The following is a 23,155-nucleotide window of genomic DNA, read 5'->3' as shown; positions in this document are numbered from 1 at the left end:
CACTGTGTTAACAAACCTTCAAACGAGCTTCAATGCCATACAACACTCCTTCCGTGGCCTCCAACTGCTCTTAAACGCTAGTAAAACTAAATGCATGCTCTTCAACCGATCGCTGCCCACACCCGCCTGCCCGCCTAGCATCACTACTCTGGACGGTTCTGACTAGAATATGTGGACAACTGTAAATACCTAGGTGTCTGGCTAGACTGTAAACTCTCCTTCCAGACTCATATTAAGCATCTCCAATCCAAAATTAAATCTAGAATCGGCTTCCTATTTCGCAACAACTCCTCCTTCACTCATATTGCCAAACATACCTTCGTAAAACTGACTATCCTGCCGATCCTTGACTTTGGCGATGTCATTTACAAAATAGCCTCCACCACTCTACTCAGCAAATTGGATGCAGTCTATCACAGTGCCATCCAGTTTGTCACCAAAGCCCCATATACTACCCACCACTGCGACCTGTATGCTCTCGTTGGCTGGTCCTCGCTACATATTCATCTCCAAATCCACTGGCTCCAGGTCATCGATAAGTCTTTGCTAGGTAAAGCTCCGCCTTATCTCAGCTCACTGGTCACCATAGCAACACCCACCCGTAGCACGCGCTCCAGCAGATATATTTCACTGTTCATCCCCAAAGCCAACACCTCCTTTGGCTGCCTTTCCTTCCAGTTCACTGCTGCCAATGACTGGAATAAATTGCAGAAATCACTGAAGCTGGAGACTTATATCTCCCTCACTAACTTCAAGCGTCGGCTGTCAGAGCAGCTTACCGATCGCTGCAGCTGTACACAGCCCATCTGTAAATAGCCCATCCAACCAACTACCTACCTCATCCCCATATTCTTATTTTTTTCTGCTCTTTTGCACGTCAGTACTTCTACTTGCACATCCTCATCTGCACATCTATCACTCCAGTGTTAATTGCTAAATTGTAATTACTAGGCCACTATGGCATATTTATAGCCTTACCTCCTTACTTAATTTGCACACACTGTATACAGATTTTCTATTGTGTTATTGACTGTGTGTTTGTTTATTCCATGTGTAACTGTTTGTTTCGTACTGCTTTGCTTTATCTTGGCCAGGTTGCAGTTGTAAATGAAAACGTGTTCTCAACGGGCCTACCTGGTTAAATAAAGGTGAAATTAAAATAAAATAAAAAATGTTTCTGGAACCCGAATTGCAATTGAGAGTCGATTCACGTTTAGATGGAGTCTGTCTGTTTTGTCTTCCAGAGACTGTCTATGTTAGGCTCCTTAACCTCTCTGGGCTAGGTGGGACGCAAGCGCTTGCGTCCCACCTACTCAACAGCCAGTTGAATCCCGTGGCGCATTATTCAAATACCTTACAAATGCTATTACTTCAATTTCTCAAACATATGACTATTTTACACATTTTTAAAGACAAGACTCTCGTTAATCTAACCACACTGTCCGATTTCAAAAAGGCTTTACAACGAAAGCAAAACATTAGATTATGTCAGCAGAGTACCCAGCCATAAATAATCAGACACCCATTTTTCAAGCTAGCATATAATGTCACATAAACCCAAACCACAGCTAAATGCAGCACTAACCTTTGATGATCTTCATCAGATGACAATCTTAGGACATTATGTTATACAATACATGCATGTCTGTTCAATCAAGTTCATATTTATATCAAAAACCAGCTTTTTACATTAGCATGTGACTAGCATGTGACTAGCATTCCCACCGAACACTTCCGGTGAATTTACTAAATTACTCACGATAAACGTTCACAAAAAACATAACAATTATTTTAAGAATTATAGATGCAGAACTCCTATTTGCACTCGATATGTCCGATTTTAAAATAGCTTTTCAGGTGAAAGCACATTTTGCAATATTCTAAGTAGATAGCCCGGCATCACAGGGCTAGCTATTTAGACACCCAGCAAGTTTAGCACTCACCAAAGTCAGATTTACTATAAGAAAAATGTTATTACCTTTGCTGTTCTTCGTCAGAATGCACTCCCAGGACTTCTACTTCAATAACAAATGTTGGTTTGGTCCCAAATAATCCATTGTTATATCCAAATAGCGGCTTTTTGTTCGTGCGTTCAAGACACTATCCGAAAGGGTAAAGAAGGGTGACGAGCACGGCGCATTTCGTGACAAAAAAATTCTAAATATTCCATTACCGTACTTCGAAGCATGTCAACCGCTGTTTAAAATCAATTTTTATGCCATTTTTCTCGTAAAAAAGCGATAATATTCCGACCGGGAAAGCGTGTATACATACAAAGAGAGAGAAAATAAAAACATCTCGTGCACGAGCCTGAGTCTCAGAGTACTCTGACCGGCCACTATCCAAACGCGATAATGTGTTTCAGCCTGGGGCTGCCTCGATATCATTCAGCTTTTTCCCGGGCTCTGAGAGCCTATGGGAGCCGTAGGAAGTGTCACGTTACAGCAAAGATCCTCAGTCTTCAATAAACAGAGACAAGAAGAACAAGATCTTGTCAGAGAGGGCACTTCCTGTAAGGAATCTTCTCAGGTTTTTGCCTGCCATATGAGTTCTGTTATACTCACAGACACCATTCAAACAGTTTTAGAAACTTTAGGGTGTTTTCTATCCAAAGCCAATAATTATATGCATATTCTAGTTACTGGGCAGGAGTAGTAACCAGATTAAATCGGGTACGTTTTTTTATCCGGCCGTGTCAATACTGCCCCCTAGCCCTAACAGGTTTTAAGAGTACATCTTGGGCTAAGGCAACCCTTCCTTCACCCTTCCTTCATTCTCACACCACTCTCCTCTACTCACGTTGTTCCTTCCTTCCTTCCAGCCACCCTGACTACCTACCCTGAGAACGCTGAGCGTGGGGGTAAATACAGTGAGGGGGGTTTCTCGCGGGGCAGTAACCTGAAGCTGTGGCAGAGCCAGAAGTCTGGTATGGATTCGTTCCTGTACCGTGTGGATGAGAACATGGCTGCCTCCACCTACAGCCTCAACAAGATCCCAGAGAGACACCTGGACAGCATGTCTGCTCACTCCACCCCTCTGTGCCTCATGCCTCGCCCTAACTCTGTCGCAGGTGAGTCACATGCGCCGAATACAACAGGTGAAGAAAAAAAATGTAAAGAAAATGTAAGATTGAAAAAAAAAGAAAGTGACAATGCATGGATAATAAACAGAGTAGCAGCAGTAAGTGTTAAGTAAAAAATAGAACAAATAATTGAACAGCAGCAGTAAAATAGAGAGTAGCAGCAGCGTAAAAGAGGGGTCTGGGTAGCCCTTTGATTAGCTGTTCAGGAGTCTTATGGCTTGGGGGGTAGAAGCTGTTAAGAAGCCTTTTGGACCTCGACTTGGTGCTCCGGTACTGCTTGCCATGCGGTAGCAGAGAGAACAGTCTATGACTAGGGTGGCTAGAGTCTTTGACAATTTTTAGGGCCTTCCTCTGACACCGCCTGATATAGAGGTCCTGGATTGCAGGAAGCTTGGCCCCAGTGATGTACTGGGCCATATGCACTACTCTCTGTAGTGTCAGCTCATGCTCATGTACATGTCCTGGTAATCCGTCTGGCCCTGCGGCCTTGTGAATATTGACCTGTTTAAAGGTCGGCTACAGATAGCATTATTACACATTCGTCCGGAACAGCTAATGCTCTCATGCATGCTTCAGTGTTGCTTGCCTCGGAGTGAGCATAGAAGTTATTTAGCTCATCAGCGTAGTTGTTGATGAAGTTTGCTGCACTCGCCACAAGTCCTCATGCTTCAGGTGTAACCTGTGCTTGCTTGGGCCAGCTCTCTTTTTGATGGAAGGCTTTAGACCGTCCTCCTTGTATGACTGATGGAGGTCAGGTGAGTTTTACTGATGCTGAAAGACAAATTCCAGATACAAATATTTTGGCATTATTATACAATAGATAGCCATAATCACGGTCAGACACACCTGGCTAACTTGATCGGTAATGTAATCACCTGGTGAAGTGGAGTCTTTTTTTTAGACATGCCTTCTTAACAATGAACCATAATCCTAATCCATAGAGTACTAGCATTATACAAACCGATTGAATAGGTTCGATGTTATCTAGTTAGCTAGCTAACATTAGGCTATAACTAGCAATGCAAAATGGCATTCATAGATAACGTTACTACAGACAGATCATAAACGTAATGTTAACTAGCGAGCCAGCCATCTACGGTCAACTAGCTAGCTAACAGTAAGCTTTAACTTTGGGTCTTTTGTTTAGACATGCAGCTCGCTAGCTAACTAAACAATGAACCAACATAATCCCAATCCATAGAGTACTAGCAAAATACAAACCAATTGTCATAGCTAGCTAATGTTAACCGAATAGGTTCAATGTTAGTTAGTTAGTTAGTTAGCTAGCTAACATTAGGCTATAATTAGCAATGCGAAATGGCATTCTGAGATAACGTTACTACACACAGATCACACAGATGTTACACACAGATTTTAACTAGCGACATCTAACGTCAGCTAGCTGGCATCTAGCACACTCAGACGAGAGTGCTCTGAAATAGATACTTGCATAGTTGAGTCTTTTGTAAAAAAAATTCTACACAATACATTTTTTTTAAAGCCGCGTTAGACAGGATTACCTACACAAGCTGACCAGCTCAAATAGACAGAAGTGTGCTATATGGCAGACCAATCCAAACACATCTCTCGGCATGTCCAACCCACTGTCACACTGTTATAAATGATTCGGGAGACAGACGCAGGAATGCATAATAGGATTTTTTATTGTACCCAAATTACGGTGTGACGTGTAAAGGCACGGAGACTAAGACCAAACAAACACTATACAAAAACACAGGGTTGAAACCAACACAAAATAGCGAGGAGTACCTCGAATAAATAACAGACGCGCACAATGATTATCACACGGGACGATACCCGTAATCACCTGCGCAATCCACAACGGCACGAAACACACAACAACAGACATTGTAACAATAATCGACAGCCCAATGGAAACCGAAGGGCACACTTATACAAGTACTAGTCAGTGGGAATAGGGGACAGGTGTGCGAATAAAAGTTCCGGAGGGATCCGTGACACCCACTCATTATCTCAGCCAATCATGTGTAGTGGGAAGGTTGCTGGCTTTTTCTGTGGCTTAACCAACTATGCTGTTTTTTTAACAATTTTATTCGAATTTACAGATGCCAAAAAAAAAGATTTAGATGTCTTTTTTTAAAGTTTACATTCAAACAGAATCTCCTGTAAAGTAGTGACCCGCGACATACGCCTAGTTTCCTGAAACAAGTCACATATAACCTATAGATATATCCTAACCTTTGACGTTGACCAACAGATTAACCTTGACTGTGACCTTATGAAGTGTCCGTCCTCCCCCTGTTTCTCTAAACAGAGCAAGAGAATGATGACAGTCATTTGTTTGATTCCAGGGAAAACATGTTTATTTTGCACATTCTGTACTCTTATCTCCATGTTGAGGCTGCAAGTCTAAAATCAAGTGTTCTGAAATCTCCCTGGCATGTGTGTGTAAATAACAGAGTGCAGAGTTATTTTCTTCAAAGGCTTTTAGCCAAAACACATTGAGGAGAAGGGAACATTACATAGAAAATTGATATGCATATCGAATTGTGACAATTATGGCATGCCTCAAATAGCTTATTCTCCAAAGTATGGCTAAATGCATCTTAAAAATGTCAGTTACATAACAGGCTGCCATTCCTGACTGATCTTACTGTATCATTGTCTTGCTATTCAGAGCAGAGGCATTCATGGGAGATGAGCTGTATTAACGAGCCTTCCCTTCAGGTTGTCATAACTCTCCTGTGACGATCTGAAGGATCAGGTTGGGTCCGCTCCAGATCAGTGGGTCCGCTCTACAGAGTGCTCTCTCTCGTAGAGTGGGAGAGTAGAGTGGGAGAGCAGGTAGTCGGCTGTTTTATGGGCGGTCATAAAATACGCTGCCTCTATGCTCTGTAGTGTTCGAGTTTGGAATGTAAACTGTGGAACACAGAGAGACCCTTGGACATCAAAAGTTTGATTAATTAAACAATATTAATATTTTTGAGAATGTAGTAATGGTCCGTGGACACTTAAGGGACAGTCATGTCAAGTGTGTTTAATTTGGTGATCTCATGAAGGACAGGAAACACACATAACTGTATCTCTTCCCCAGCTGTCAGGTTTACATCTAAATATTGTGAAACGTACACTACCTCTCAAAAGTTTGGGGTCAATTAGAAATGTCCTTATTTTTTTAAGAAAAGCACATGTATTTTTTGTCCATTAAAATAACATCAAAATGAACAGAAATACGGTATAGACATTGTTAATGTTGTAAAAAATATATATATTTAATCTTTATTTAACTAGGCAAGTCAGTTAAGAACAAATTCTTATTTTCAGTGAAGGCCTAGGAGCAGTGGGTTAACTGCCTTGTTCACAGGCAGAATGAGAGATGTTTACCTTGCCAGCTTGGGATTTGATCTTGCAACCTTTTGGTTACTAGTCCAACGCTCTAACCACCAGGCTACCTGCCGCCCCGTGATTATTGTAGCTGGAAACGGCTGTTTTTTATGGAATATCTACATAGGTGTACAGAGGTCCATCATCAGCAACCATCACTCCTGTGTTCCAATGGCACGTTGTGTTAGCTAATCCAAGTTTATAATTTTAAAAGGCTAATTGATCATTAGAAAACCCTTTTGCAATTATGTTAGCACAGCTGAAAACTGTTGTACTGATTAAAGAAGCAATAAAACTGGCCTCCTTTAGACTAGTTGAGTATCTGGAGCATCAGCATTTGTGGGTTCGATTACAGGCTCAAAACGTCCAGAAACAAAGACCTTTCTGCTGAAACTCATCAGTCTATTCTTGTTCTGAGAAATGAAGGCTATTCCATGCAAGAAATTGCCAAGAAACTCAAGATCTCGTACAACACTGTGTACTACTCCCTTCACAGAACAGCGCAAACTGTCTCTAACCAGAATAGAAAGAGGAGTGAGATGCCCCTGTGCACAACTGAGCAAGAGCACAAGTACATTAGAGTGTCTAGTTTGAGAAACAGACGCCTCACAAGTCCTCAACTGGCAGCTTCATTAAATAGTACACCTTAAAACACCAGTCTCAATGTCTACAGTGAAGAGGCAACTCCGGGATGCTGGCCTTCTAGGCAGAGTTGCAAAGAAAAAGCCATATCTCAGACTGGACAATAAAAATAAAAGATTAAGATGGGCAAAAGAACACAGACTGGACAGAGGAACTCTGCCAGGAATGAGAGAAAGGTGAAAGAAGAGGAGGCCATGGATTGGCTGGTCTACCACGGCAGACGAACATCAAAGCTCCAGGTGTTAACAGTTTCTATCAGAGAGAGAGAGAGAGAGATGGAAAGAGAGCATGAGAGAGAGAGAGAGAGAGAGAGAGAGAGAGAGAGAGAGAGAGAGAGAGAGAGTGAGAGAGAGAGAGAGCGAGAGAGAGAGAGAGAGAGAGAGAGAGAGAGAGATTTGAAGTGCAGGAGAGAACTCTCTGAGAAGATGAAGGGAGAGGAAAGAAAGGAGGAGGTGGAAAAAGAGGAGAGAGGGAGGGGGATACTTTACCTAATGAGAGAGAAGCCTGTTGGGATAGTGTGAGCAGGATGGAGAGAGGAGGGAGAGAGGGATGGATGGAGGGAGGAGAGAGAGAGGGATGGATGGATGGAGGGAGGAGAGAGAGGGGGATGGAGGGAGGAGAGAGAGAGAGGGATGGAGGGAGGGGAGAGAGATGGATGGAAGGAGGAGAGAGGGGGATAGAGGGAGGAGAGAGAGGGGTGGAGGGAGGAGAGAGGGATGGAGGGAGAGTAAAGCGGGTGGGTGGAGAGAGAGAGGGATGAGGGAGAGGAGAGAGAGGGGGATGGAGGGAGAGGGGGGAGAGGGGTAGAGAGAGGAGAAAGAGGGATGGAGGGAGGAGAGAGAGGTGAAGGGAGGAAATAAAACATCTTAAAGATCTCAGATCTCAGTAGTATTTTAAGGGAAGTAGAACAGAAATGAACATAAACTTTTATTGAAAAATTGACATGAATGAAACGTAGTCATCTATAATACCTCTGTCTATAATACCTCTGTCTATAATACCTCTGTCTATAATACCTCTGTCTATAGTACCTCTGTCTATAGTACCTCTGTCTATAGTTCCTCTGTCTATAATACCTCTGTCTATAGGACCTCTGACTATAATACCTCTGTCTATAGTACCTCTGTCTATAGGACCTCTGTCTATAATACCTCTGTCTATAATACCTCTGTCTATAGTACCTCTGTCTATAGTACCTCTGTCTATAATACCTCTGTCTATAATACCTCTGTCTATAATACCTCTGTCTATAATACCTCTGTCTATAATACCTCTGTCTATAGGACCTCTGTCTATAATACCTCTGTCTATAGTACCTCTAACTATAATACCTCTGTCTATAGTACCTCTGTCTATAGGACCTCTGTCTATAGTACCTCTGACTATAATACCTCTGTCTATAGTACCTCTGTCTATAGGACCTCTGTCTATAATACATCTGTCTATAATACCTCTGTCTATAATACCTCTGTCTATAGGACCTCTGTCTATAGGACCTCTGTCTATAGGACCTCTGTCTATAATACCTCTGTCTATAATACCTCTGTCTATAGTACCTCTGTCTATAGTACCTCTGTCTATAATACCTCTGTCTATAATACCTCTGTCTATAGTACCTCTGTCTATAGTACCTCTGTCTATAGTACCTCTGTCTATAGTACCTCTGTCTATAATACCTCTGTCTATAGTACCTCTGTTTGTACTACCTCTGTCTATAGTACCTCTGCCTATAGTACCTCTATCTATAATACCTCTGTCTATAATACCTCTGTCAATAGTACCTCTGTCTATAGTACCTCTGTCTATAATACCTCTGTCTATAGTACCTCTGTCTATAGTACCTCTGTCTATAGTACCTCTGTCTATAGTACCTCTGTCTATAGTACCTCTGTCTATAGTACCTCTGTCTATAATACCTCTGTCTATAGTACCTCTGTCTATAGTACCTCTGTCTATAGTACCTCTGTCTATAGTACCTCTGTCTATAGTACCTCTGTCTATAGTACCTCTGTCTATAATACCTCTGTCTATAGTACCTCTGTTTGTACTACCTCTGTCTATAGTACCTCTGCCTATAGTACCTCTATCTATAATACCTCTGTCTATAATACCTCTGTCTATAGTACCTCTGTCTATAGTACCTCTGCCGAAAGGACCTCTGTCTATAGGACCTCTGTCTATAATACCTCTGTCTATAGTACCTCTGCCGAAAGGACCTCTGTCTATAGGACCTCTGTCTATAATACCACTGTCAATAGTACCTCTATCTATAATACCTCTGTCTATAATACCTCTGTCAATAGTACCTCTGTCTATAGTACCTCTGTCTATAATCACTCTGTCTATAATCACTCTGTCTATAGTACCTCTGTCTATAATACCTCTGTCTATAATACCTCTGTCTATAATACCTCTGTCTATAGTACCTCTGTCTATAGTACCTCTGCCGAAAGGACCTCTGTCTATAGGACCTCTGTCTATAGGACCTCTGTCTATAATACCTCTGTCTATAGTACCTCTGCCGAAAAGACCTCTGTCTATAGGACCTCTGTCTATAATACCTCTGTCTATAATACCTCTGTCAATAGTACCTCTGTCTATAGTACCTCTGTCTATAGTACCTCTGTCTATAATACCTCTGTCTATAATACCTCTGTCTATAGTACCTCTGTCTATAGTACCTCTGTCTATAGTACATCTGTCTATAATACCTCTGTCTATAGTACCTCTGTCTATAGTACCTCTGTCTATAATACCTCTGTCTATAATCACTCTGTCTATAGTACCTCTGTCTATAATACCTCTGTCTATAATACCTCTGTCTATAGTACCTCTGTCTATAGTACCTCTGTTTGTACTACCTCTGTCTATAGTACCTCTGCCTATAGTACCTCTATCTATAATACCTCTGTCTATAATACCTCTGTCTATAGTTCCTCTGTCTATAGGATCTCTGTCTATAATACCTCTGTCTATAGTTCCTCTGTCTATAATACCTGTCTGTAGTTCCTCTGTCTATAATACCTCTGTCTGTAGTTCCTCTGTCTATAATACCTCTGTCTATCATACCTCTGTCTATAGTTCCTCTGTCTATAATACCTCTGTCTATAATACCTCTGTCTATAATACCTCTGTCTATAGTTCCTCTGTCTATAGTTCCTCTGTTTATAATACCTCTGTCTATAGGACCTCTGTCTATAATACATCTGTCTATAATACATCTGTCTATAATACCTCTGTCTATAGTTTCTCTGTCTATAGTTTCTCTGTCTATAGGACCTCTGTCTATAATACCTCTGTCTATAGTTCCTCTGTCTATAATACCTCTGTCTGTAGTTCCTCTGTCTATAATACCTCTGTCTGTAGTTCCTCTGTCTATAATACCTCTGTCTATAATACCTCTGTCTATAGTTCCTCTGTCTATAGTTCCTCTGTCTATAATACTCCTCATAAAGGGAGCGGGAGATTGGGCAACCGTCACATTTTAGAGGAGACGGTAGCATTTAGTTTATTTCTGAAATGCGTTGTGGGATAGCTGGCTGGACTGTGGAGGTCTCAGGCCTGGCCTACTGCCCAGCCTGGATGTGTATCAGAGAGCAGCGATGTTCCTGGGGACTGACAGACGGACGGACGGATGGACGGACGGAAGGACACACACACACACACACACACACACACACACACACACACACACACACACACACACACACACACACACACACACACACACACACACACACACACTCTCTCTCTCTCTTCTAATCCCATTGAAGATGCAGTGGCCCCAGAGCAGAGCTGGTCTTCAGACACAGCAGTCTGAGGCTTTCTCTCCATGAATAAGATATTTGTCTGCAGAGTTAATTAATCCACAGGGTCTGGGTGGCATCTGGAACAGCCCCGCAGAGGGAGGGGAACAAGTCCATGGAACAGTCAATCAGAGGGGGTTGGGGGACAGTTCCATGGAACAGCCATATTGCATCCCTCCCTTCCGCCCTCATCTCTAACCTTTACTGTGAACTAACTCACCCTGGCTTGACAGCTAAACCGCATCAAGATGCTGGCATGAACTAATATAATGCTGTATGTGATTCAAAGCTAACAGTTTCTTTCTCGCCTCTCCTGCTCTGTCCCCACCTACCCGCTTCATACACACCCTCAGCCACCAGCTGGGCTCAGCTGGAAGACGTGGCCTACCTGGAGGATCAGAGACACACTCCGCTGAGCATGTCCATGCACATGAACCGACAGAACACACACACCGGGGCAGGACGCGCTCAGACCGACCTCAGAGGTAAGACAGCAATGCTATAGCCCTTCAGAAGGGACGGGTCCTAAATCATACCCTATGCTCTATATACTGTCGTGCACATAGGGCTCTGGTCAAAGGGCACATTATAGGGAACTGCCTAATCTGCAGATATAACAGACATAGACAGAAACCTCTCTCCTCGGTCTAGATATAATAGACATAGACAGACACCTCTCTCCTCAGTCTAGATATAATAGACATAGACAGAAACCTCTCTCCTCGGTCTAGATATAATAGACATAGACTGACACCTCTCTCCTCAGTCTAGATATAATAGACATAGACAGACACCTCTCTCCTCAGTCTAGATATAATAGACATAGACAGACACCTCTCTCCTCAGTCTAGATATAATAGACATAGACAGACACCTCTCTCCTCAGTCTAGATATAATAGACATAGACAGAAACCTCTCTCCTCGGTCTAGATATAATAGACATAGACTGACACCTCTCTCCTCAGTCTAGATATAATAGACATAGACAGACATCTCTCTCCTCAGTCTAGATATAATAGACATAGACAGACACCTCTCTCCTCAGTCTAGATATAATAGACATAGACAGACACCTCTCTCCTCAGTTAGTCCTCTTGTCATCATGACATGGTCTGCATCCCAAATGTTACCCTATTCCCTATATACCTGGATCAGGTAGCTTGCACTCCTTACTTCTCACAGAGAGCTAAAGAGAGAGAGGGGGAGAGTGGGGGAGAGAGAGAGTGAGTGTGGCGGAGGAAGGTAGAGAGTGTGGGGGAAGGAGGGAGAGAGAGTATGGGAGAGAGAGTGGGGGAGAGAGAGAGATAGGGAGAGTGAACAAATTGTCTGCCACAAAAGTAGGAATGGTCACGACTTAACATTGCTTATATACTATAGAGGGTTGTTGTGCTAGTCAGATGGTAACCAGATGCTGAAGTGTCCTCCTGCACTATACTATAGAGGGTTGTTGTGCTAGTCAGATGGTAACCAGATGCTGAAGTGTCCTCCTGCACTATACTATAGAGGGTTGTTGTGCTAGTCAGATGGTAACCAGATGCTGAAGTGTACTCCTACACTATACTATAGAGAGTTGTTGTGCTAGTCAGATGGTAACCAGATGCTGAAGTGTCCTCCTGCACTATACTAGAGGGTTGTTGTGCTAGTCAGATGGTAACCAGATGCTGAAGCGTCCTCCTGCATTATACTATAGAGGGTTGTTGTGCTAGTCAGATGGTAACCAGATGCTGAAGCGTCCTCCTGCACTATACTAGAGGGTTGTTGTGCTAGTCAGATGGTAACCAGATGCTGAAGCGTCCTCCTGCACTATACTAGAGGGTTGTTGTGCTAGTCAGATGGTAACCAGATGCTGAAGCGTCCTCCTGCACTATACTAGAGGGTTGTTGTGCTAGTCAGATGGTAACCAGATGCTTTGCTTCTTTAGTTTAATGTTGTTTGATGCTGTCAGGGAAATCAAGGGACTAGCTCACTGATCCCAAATGTCACCCTATTTAGTGCACTACTTTTGACCAGGGCCCTAGATAGGTAATAGTGTTATTTGGGAATCAACTGAGGTAGCTTAGCTTGAGGTGTTGATAAACCTGGTGGTACAGGCAGGTTCACTTTCTTACATTTACACCCACTCATTTTAGACACACACACATGCACACAAACACACTCACACACACACTGGCACTCAAACTCACACTCACTCAACATTCACACAAGCATGCACACAAACACACACTCACACATAACAGTCACACACACTGGCACTCAAACACACACTCACTCAACATTCACACACACTAACACACACACACGTGCATGCAGGCAGACACACACTCACACACATACACGGTGTGGAGTAGAGAGTAGATCCCCTGGTACTTCATATGGAGCAGACTGAAGTACCACTCGTCCTCTCCTCCACTCCCTCATCCTTTCATCCTCCCCTGCTCTGAGTCATCCTCACCTGGTGAATAATTCAACTGTCTGAGTGAGCCTCTCCGTCTGACTAGCCAGGGGTAGGAGAGGAAACAGAATGATACATCTCTGTCTGACTAGCCAGGGGGGAGGAGAGGAAACATGGTGATACCTCTCTGTCTGACTAGCCAGGGGTAGGAGAGGAAACAGAATGATACATCTCTGTCTGACTAGCCAGGGGAGAGGAGAGGAAACATGGTGATACCTCTCTGTCTGACTAGCCAGGGGGGAGGAAACAGAATGATACCTCTCTGTCTGACTAGCCAGGGGTAGGAGAGGAAACAGAATGATACCTCTCTGTCTGACTAGCCAGGGGGAGGAGAGGAAACAGAGTGATACCTCTCTGTCTGACTAGCCAGGGGGGAGGAGAGGAAACATGGTGATACCTCTCTGTCTGACTAGCCAGGGGTAGGAGAGGAAACAGAATGATACATCTCTGTCTGACTAGCCAGGGGAGAGGAGAGGAAACATGGTGATACCTCTCTGTCTGACTAGCCAGGGGGGAGGAAACAGAATGATACCTCTCTGTCTGACTAGCCAGGGGTAGGAGAGGAAACAGAATGATACCTCTCTGTCTGACTAGCCAGGGGGGAGGAGAGGAAACAGAGTGATACCTCTCTGTCTGACTAGCCAGGGGGGAGGAGAGGAAACATGGTGATACCTCTCTGTCTGACTAGCCAGGGGGGAGGAAACAGAATGATACCTCTCTGTCTGACTAGCCAGGGGAGAGGAAACAGAGTGATACCTCTCTGTCTGACTAGCCAGGGGAGAGGAAACAGAATGATACCTCTCTGTCTGACTAGCCAGGGGGGAGGAGAGGAAACAGAGTGATACCTCTCTGTCTGACTAGCCAGGGGGGAGGAGAGGAAACAGAGTGATACCTCTCTGTCTGACTAGCCAGGGGGGAGGAGAGGAAACAGAGTGATACCTCTATGTCTGACTAGCCAGGGGGAGGAGAGGAAACAGAGTGATACCTCTCTGTCTGACTAGCCAGGGGTAGGAGAGGAAACATGGTGATACCTCTCTGTCTGACTAGCCAGGGGGGAGGAGAGGAAACAGAGTGATACCTCTCTGTCTGACTAGCCAGGGGAGAGGAAACAGAGTGATACCTCTCTGTCTGACTAGCCAGGGGGGAGGAGAGGAAACAGAGTGATACCTCTCTGTCTGACTAGCCAGGGGGGAGGAGAGGAAACAGAGTGATACCTCTCTGTCTGACTAGCCAGGTGGGAGGAGAGGAAACAGAGTGATACTTAGGCCTATACCTTACAGCCTTGCCTGAACAGGGAATGATACAGCACCATCTACAGAAGACCCCACAGACACAATCCTAGCCTGGAAACAGTCCCTGCTCCCACCTTACTGCTCACAGCCCTGCAGCCATGTTTCTAGGAGCGGACCAACAGAGGCTCTATGACTTCGCTAATAGGCCTAATGCTTAATGGTCTCCGCCATAGACAACTGCTAGTGCTGAGTAGTATCTTGGTGATTACAGTGGGAGAGAGCTGTACTGGTGTAGTATCTTGGTGATTACAGTGGGAGAGAGCTGTACTGGTGTAGTATCTTGGTGATTACAGTGGGAGAGAGCTGTACTGGTGTAGTATCTTGGTGATTACAGTGGGAGAGGAGAGAGCTGTACTGGTGTAGTATCTTGGTGATTACAGTGGGAGAGGAGAGAGCTGTACTGGTGTAATATCTTGGTGATTACAGTGGGAGAGGAGAGAGCTGTACTGGTGTAGTATCTTGGTGATTACAGTGGGAGAGGAGAGAGCTGTACTGGTGTAGTATCTTGGTGATTACAGTGGGAGAGGAGAGAGCTGTACTGGTGAAGTATCTTGGTGATTACAGTGGGAGTGGAGAGAGCTGTACTGGTGTATTATCTTGGTGATTACTGTAGGAGAGGAGAGAGCTGTACTGGTGTAATATCTTGGTGATTACAGTGGGAGAGGAGAGAGCTGTACTGGTGTATTATCTTGGTGATTACAGTGGGAGAGGAGAGAGCTGTACTGGTGTAGTATCTTGGTGATTACAGTGGGAGAGGAGAGAGCTGTACTGGTGTAATATCTTGGTGATTACTGTAGGAGAGGAGAGAGCTGTAATGGTGTAGTATCTTGGTGATTCCAGTGGGAGAGGAGAGAACTGTACTGGTGTAATATCTTGGTGATTACAGTGGGAGAGGAAAGAGCTGTACTAGTGTAGTATCTTAAAGATTACAGTGGGAGAGGAGAGAGCTGTACTGGTGTAATATCTTGGTGATTACTGTAGGAGAGGAGAGAGCTGTACTGGTGTAGTATCTTGGTGATTACAGTGGGAGAGGAGAGAGCTGTACTGGTGTAATATCTTGGTGATTACAGTGGGAGAGGAGAGAGCTGTACTGGTGTAATATCTTGGTGATTACAGTGGGAGAGGAGAGAGCTGTACTGGTGTAATATCTTGGTGATTACAGTGGGAGAGGAGAGAGCTGTACTGGTGTAGTATCTTGGTGATTACAGTGGGAGAGGAGAGAGCTGTACTGGTGTATTATCTTGGTGATTACTGTAGGAGAGGAGAGAGCTGTACTGGTGTAATATCTTGGTGATTACAGTGGGAGAGGAGAGAGCTGTACTGGTGTAGTATCTTGGTGATTACAGTGGGAGAGGAGAGAGCTGTACTGGTGTAGTATCTTGGTGATTACAGTGGGAGAGGAGAGAGCTGTACTGGTGTAGTATCTTGGTGATTACTGTGGGAGAGGAGAGAGCTGTACTGGTGTAGTATCTTGGTGATTACAGTGGGAGAGGAGAGAGCTGTACTGGTGTAATATCTTGGTGATTACAGTGGGAGAGGAGAGAGCTGTACTGGTGTAGTATCTTGGTGATTACAGTGGGAGAGGAGAGAGCTGTACTGGTGTAGTATCTTGGTGATTACAGTGGGAGAGGAGAGAGCTGTACTGGTGTAGTATCTTGGTGATTACAGTGGGAGAGGAGAGAGCTGTACTGGTGTATTATCTTGGTGATTACTGTAGGAGAGGAGAGAGCTGTACTGGTGTAGTATCTTGGTGATTACAGTGGGAGAGGAGAGAACTGTACTGGTGTAGTATCTTGGTGATTACAGTGGGAGAGGAGAGAGCTGTACTGGTGTAGTATCTTGGTGATTACAGTGGGAGAGGAGAGAGCTGTACTGGTGTAATATCTTGGTGATTACAGTGGGAGAGGAGAGAGCTGTACTGGTGTAATATCTTGGTGATTACTGTAGGAGAGGAGAGAGCTGTACTGGTGTAGTATCTTGGTGATTACAGTGGGAGAGGAGAGAACTGTACTGGTGTAGTATCTTGGTGATTACAGTGGGAGAGGAGAGAGCTGTACTGGTGTAGTATCTTGGTGATTACAGTGGGAGAGGAGAGAGCTGTACTGGTGTAGTATCTTGGTGATTACAGTGGGAGAGGAGAGAGCTGTACTGGTGAAGTATCTTGGTGATTACAGTGGGAGAGGAGAGAGCTGTACTGGTGTAGTATCTTGGTGATTACAGTGGGAGAGGAGAGAGCTGTACTGGTGAAGTATCTTGGTGATTACAGTGGGAGAGGAGAGAGCTGTACTGGTGTAGTATCTTGGTGATTACAGTGGGAGAGGAGAGAGCTGTACTGGTATATTATCTTGGTGATTACTGTAGGAGAGGAGAGAACTGTACTGGTGTAGTATCTTGGTGATTACAGTGGGAGAGGAGAGAGCTGTACTGGTGAAGTATCTTGGTGATTACAGTGGGAGAGGAGAGAGCTGTACTGGTGTAGTATCTTGGTGATTACAGTGGGAGAGGAGAGAGCTGTACTGGTATATTATCTTGGTGATTACTGTAGGAGAGGAGAGAGCTGTACTGGTGTAGTATCTTGGTGATTACAGTGGGAGAGGAGAGAGCTGTACTGGTGAAGTATCTTGGTGATTACAGTGGGAGAGGAGAGAGCTGTACTGGTGTAGTATCTTGGTGATTACAGTGGGAGAGGAGAGAGCTGTACTGGTGTGGTATCTTGGTGATTACAGTGGGAGAGGAGAGAGCTGTACTGGTGTAGTATCTTGGTGATTACAGTGGGAGAGGAGAGAGCTGTACTGGTGTAGTATCTTGGTGATTACAGTGGGAGAGGAGAGAGCTGTACTGGTGTAGTATCTTGGTGATTACAGTGGGAGAGGAGAGAGCTGTACTGGTGTAGTATCTTGGTGATTACAGTGGGAGAGGAGAGAGCTGTACTGGTGTAGTATCTTGGTGATTACAGTGGGAGAGGAGAGAGCTGTGCTGGTGTAGTATCTTGGTGATTACAGTGGGAGAGGAGAGAGCTGTACTGGTATATTATCTTGGTGATTACTGTAGGAGAGGAGAGAGCTGTACTGGTGTAATATCTTGGTGATTACAGTGGGAGAGGAGAGAGCTGTACTGGTGTGGTATCTTGGTGATTACAGTGGGAGAGGAGAGAACTGTACTGGTGTAGTATCTTGGTGATTACAGTGGGAGAGGAGAGAACTGTACTGGTGTAATATCTTGGTGATTACAGTGGGAGAGGAGAGAGCTGTACTGGTGTAGTATCTTGGTGATTACAGTGGGAGAGGAGAGAGCTGTACTGGTGTAGTATCTTGGTGATTACAGTGGGAGAGGAGAGAGCTGTACTGGTGTAGTATCTTGGTGATTACAGTGGGAGAGGAGAGAGCTGTACTGGTGTAGTATCTTGGTGATTACAGTGGGAGAGGAGAGAACTGTACTGGTGTAATATCTTGGTGATTACAGTGGGAGAGGAGAGAGCTGTACTGGTATATTATCTTGGTGATTACAGTGGGAGAGGAGAGAGCTGTACTGGTGTAGTATCTTGGTGATTACAGTGGGAGAGGAGAGAGCTGTACTGGTGTATTATCTTGGTGATTACAGTGGGAGAGGAGAGAGCTGTACTGGTGTGGTATCTTGGTGATTACAGTGGGAGAGGAGAGAACTGTACTTGTGTAGTATCTTGGTGATTACAGTGGGAGAGGAGAGAGCTGTACTGGTGAAGTATCTTGGTGATTACAGTGGGAGAGGAGAGAGCTGTACTGGTGTAGTATCTTGGTGATTACAGTGGGAGAGGAGAGAGCTGTACTGGTATATTATCTTGGTGATTACTGTAGGAGAGGAGAGAGCTGTACTGGTGTAGTATCTTGGTGATTACAGTGGGAGAGGAGAGAGCTGTACTGGTGAAATATCTTGGTGATTACAGTGGGAGAGGAGAGAGCTGTACTGGTGTAGTATCTTGGTGATTACAGTGGGAGAGGAGAGAGCTGTACTGGTGTGGTATCTTGGTGATTACAGTGGGAGAGGAGAGAGCTGTACTGGTGTAGTATCTTGGTGATTACAGTGGGAGAGGAGAGAGCTGTACTGGTGTAGTATCTTGGTGATTACAGTGGGAGAGGAGAGAGCTGTACTGGTGTAGTATCTTGGTGATTACAGTGGGAGAGGAGAGAGCTGTACTGGTGTAGTATCTTGGTGATTACAGTGGGAGAGGAGAGAGCTGTACTGGTGTAGTATCTTGGTGATTACAGTGGGAGAGGAGAGAGCTGTGCTGGTGTAGTATCTTGGTGATTACAGTGGGAGAGGAGAGAGCTGTACTGGTATATTATCTTGGTGATTACTGTAGGAGAGGAGAGAGCTGTACTGGTGTAGTATCTTGGTGATTACAGTGGGAGAGGAGAGAGCTGTACTGGTGTGGTATCTTGGTGATTACAGTGGGAGAGGAGAGAGCTGTACTGGTGTAGTATCTTGGTGATTACAGTGGGAGAGGAGAGAACTGTACTGGTGTAGTATCTTGGTGATTACAGTGGGAGAGGAGAGAGCTGTACTGGTGTAGTATCTTGGTGATTACAGTGGGAGAGGAGAGAGCTGTACTGGTGTAGTATCTTGGTGATTACAGTGGGAGAGGAGAGAGCTGTACTGGTGTAGTATCTTGGTGATTACAGTGGGAGAGGAGAGAGCTGTACTGGTGTAGTATCTTGGTGATTACAGTGGGAGAGGAGAGAACTGTACTGGTGTAGTATCTTGGTGATTACAGTGGGAGAGGAGAGAGCTGTACTGGTATATTATCTTGGTGATTACAGTGGGAGAGGAGAGAGCTGTACTGGTGTAGTATCTTGGTGATTACAGTGGGAGAGGAGAGAGCTGTACTGGTGTATTATCTTGGTGATTACAGTGGGAGAGGAGAGAGCTGTACTGGTGTGGTATCTTGGTGATTACAGTGGGAGAGGAGAGAACTGTACTTGTGTAGTATCTTGGTGATTACAGTGGGAGAGGAGAGAGCTGTACTGGTGTAGTATCTTGGTGATTACAGTGGGAGAGGAGAGAGCTGTACTGGTGTATTATCTTGGTAATTACAGTGGGAGAGGAGAGAGCTGTACTGGTGTAGTATCTTGGTGATTACAGTGGGAGAGGAGAGAGCTGTACTGGTGTAGTATCTTGGTGATTACAGTGGGAGAGGAGAGAGCTGTACTGGTGTAATATCTTGGTGATTACAGTGGGAGAGAGCTGTACTGGTGTAGTATCTTGGTGATTACAGTGGGAGAGGAGAGAGCTGTACTGGTGAAGTATCTTGGTGATTACAGTGGGAGAGGAGAGAGCTGTTCTGGTGAAGTATCTTGGTGATTACAGTGGGAGAGGAGAGAGCTGTACTGGTGTAATATCTTGGTGATTACAGTGGCAGAGGAGAGAGCTGTACTGGTGTAGTATCTTGGTGATTACAGTGGGAGAGGAGAGAGCTGTACTGGTGTGGTATCTTGGTGATTACAGTGGGAGAGGAGAGAGCTGTACTGGTGTAGTATCTTGGTGATTACAGTGGGAGAGGAGAGAGCTGTACTGGTGTAGTATCTTGGTGATTACAGTGGGAGAGGAGAGAGCTGTACTGGTGTAGTATCTTGGTGATTACAGTGGGAGAGGAGAGAGCTGTACTGGTGAAGTATCTTGTTGATTACAGTGGGAGAGGAGAGAGCTGTACTGGTGTAGTATCTTGGTGATTACAGTGGGAGAGGAGAGAGCTGTACTGGTGAAGTATCTTGGTGATTACAGTGGGAGAGGAGAGAGCTGTACTGGTGTAGTATCTTGGTGATTACAGTGGGAGAGGAGAGAGCTGTACTGGTGTGGTATCTTGGTGATTACAGTGGGAGAGGAGAGAGCTGTACTGGTGTAGTATCTTGTGATTACAGTGGGAGAGGAGAGAGCTGTACTGGTGTAATATCTTGGTGATTACAGTGGGAGAGGAGAGAGCTGTACTGGTGTGGTATCTTGGTGATTACAGTCGGAGAGGAGAGAGCTGTACTGGTGTATTATCTTGGTGATTACAGTGGGAGAGGAGAGAGCTGTACTGGTGTAATATCTTGGTGATTACAGTGGGAGAGGAGAGAACTGTACTGGTGTAGTATCTTGGTGATTACAGTGGGAGAGGAGAGAGCTGTACTGGTGTAGTATCTTGGTGATTACAGTCGGAGAGGAGAGAGCTGTACTGGTGTAGTATCTTGGTGATTACAGTGGGAGAGGAGAGAGCTGTACTGGTGTAGTATCTTGGTGATTACAGTGGGAGAGGAGAGAGCTGTACTGTTTATCTGTCTTTGTGTCTCTGTGTCTGTGTGTCTGTGCCTCTGTCTCGTGTGTATCTGTCTCTATCTTTATCTGTGTGTCTGTGTGTATGGGTCTCTGTCTCTGTGTGTCTCTGTCTCTGTGTGTCTCTGTCTCTGTGTGTCTCTGTGTGTCTGTGTGTCTCTGTGTGTCTCTGTCTCTGTGTGTCTGTGTGTCTCTGTGTATCCGTGTCTCCGTGTATCTGTCTCTGCGTGTGTCTGTGTCTCTGTGGGTCTCCGTCTCTGTGTGTCTCTGTGTCTCTGTTTCTGTGTGTCTGTGTCTCTCTGTGTATCTGTCTCTGTGTGTCTCTGTGTCTCTATTTCTGTGTGTCTGTGTCAAATCAAATCAAATCAAATCAAATTTATTTTTATATAGCCCTTCGTACATCAGCTGATATTCTCAAAGTGCTGTACAGAAACCCAGCCTAAAACCCCAAACAGCAAGCAAAGCATGTGAAAGAAGCACGGTGGCTAGGAAAAACTCCCTAGGAAAAACTCCCTAGAAAGGCCAAAAACCTAGGAAGAAACCTAGAGAGGAACCAGGCTATGAGGGGTGGCCAGTCCTCTTCTGGCTGTGCAGGGTGGATATTATAACAGAACATGGTCAAAATGTTAAAATGTTAAAATGTTCATAAATGACCAGCATGGTCAAATAATAATAATCATAGTAGTTGTCGAGGGTGCAACAAGCACGTCCGTTGAACAGGTCAGGGTTCCATAGCCGCAGGCAGAACAGTTGAAACTGGAGCAGCAGCACGGCCAGGTGGACTGGGGACAGCAAGGAGTCATCATACCAGGTAGTCCTGAGGCATGGTCCTAGGGCTCAGGTCCTCCGAGAGAAAGACAGAAAGAGAGAAAGAGAGAATTAGAGAGAGCATATTTAAATACACACAGGACACCGGATAAGACAAGAGAAATACTCCAGATGTAACAGACTGACCCTAGCCCCCGACACATAAACTACTGCAGCATAAATACTGGAGGCTGAGACAGGAGGGATCAGAAGACACTGTGGCCCCATCCGATGATACCCCGGACAGGGCCAAACAGGCAGGATATAACCCCACCCACTTTGCCAAAGCACAGCCCCCACACCACTAGAGGGATGTCTCCAACCACCAACTTACCGTCCTAAGACAAGGCCGAGTATAGCCCACAACGATCTCCGCCATGGCACAACCCAAGGGGGGGGGCGCCAACCCAGACAGGAAGACCACGTCAGTGACTCAACCCACTCAAGTGACGCACCCCTCCCATGGACGGCATGGAAGAACACCAGTAGGCCAGTGACTCAGCCTCTGTAAAAGGGTTAGAGGCAGAGAATCCCAGTGGAAAGAGGGGAACCGGCAAGGCAGAGACAGCAAGGGCGGTTCGTTGCTCCAGCCTTTCCGTTCACCTTCACACTCCTGGGCCAGACTATACTTAATCATAGGACCTACTGAAGAGATAAGTCTTCAGTAAAGACTTAAAGGTTGAGACTGAGTCTGCGTCTCTCACATTGGTAGGCAGACCATTCCATAAAAATGGAGCTCTATAGGAGAAAGCCCTACCTCCAGCCGTTTGCTTAGAAATTCTAGGGACAACTAGGAGGCCTGCGTCTTGTGACCGTAGCGTACGTGTAGGTATGTACGGCAGGACCAAATCGGAAAGATAGGTAGGAGCAAGCCCATGTAATGCTTTGTAGGTTAGCAGTAAAACCTTGAAATCAGCCCTTGCCTTAACAGGAAGCCAGTGTAGGGAGGCTAACACTGGAGTAATATGATCAAATTTTTTGGTTCTAGTCAGGATTCTAGCAGCCGTATTTAGCACTAACTGAAGTTTATTTAGTGCTTTATCCGGGTAGCCGGAAAGTAGAGCATTGCAGTAGTCCAGCCTAGAAGTAACAAAAGCATGGATTAATTTTTCTGCGTCATTTTTGGACAGAAAATTTCTGATTTTTGCAATGTTACGTAGATGGAAAAAAGCTGTCCTTGAAACAGTCTTGATATGTTCTTCAAAAGAGAGATCAGGGTCCAGAGTAACGCCGAGGTCCTTCACAGTTTTATTTGAGACGACTGTACAACCATCCAGATTAATTGTCAGATTCAACAGAAGATCTCTTTGTTTCTTGGGACCTAGAACAAGCATCTCTGTTTTGTCCGAGTTTAAAAGTAGAAAGTTTGCAGCCATCCACTTCTTTATGTCTGAAACACAGGCTTCTAGCGAGGGCAAT

General features: G+C 44.9%; 1 protein-coding gene across 2 annotated transcripts in view; it reads left to right on the top strand.

The window, feature by feature from the left end:
- LOC106610487 (protein TANC2-like) overlaps positions 1–23,155 on the top strand; it is a 215,890-nt gene that overhangs the window by 140,688 nt on the left and 52,047 nt on the right. For both annotated transcript variants that reach the window (XM_014209876.2, XM_045724542.1), the window contains 2 exons: positions 2,822–3,070; positions 11,250–11,381. In XM_014209876.2, the coding sequence (XP_014065351.2) occupies positions 2,822–3,070; positions 11,250–11,381 (381 nt within the window). The remainder of the gene's footprint in view (positions 1–2,821; positions 3,071–11,249; positions 11,382–23,155) is intronic.

The sequence above is a fragment of the Salmo salar genome, chromosome ssa01 (genome assembly GCF_905237065.1).
Source record: "Salmo salar chromosome ssa01, Ssal_v3.1, whole genome shotgun sequence".
Taxonomy (NCBI): domain Eukaryota; kingdom Metazoa; phylum Chordata; class Actinopteri; order Salmoniformes; family Salmonidae; genus Salmo; species Salmo salar.
This window is presented reverse-complemented; position numbering and strand designations above follow the sequence as displayed.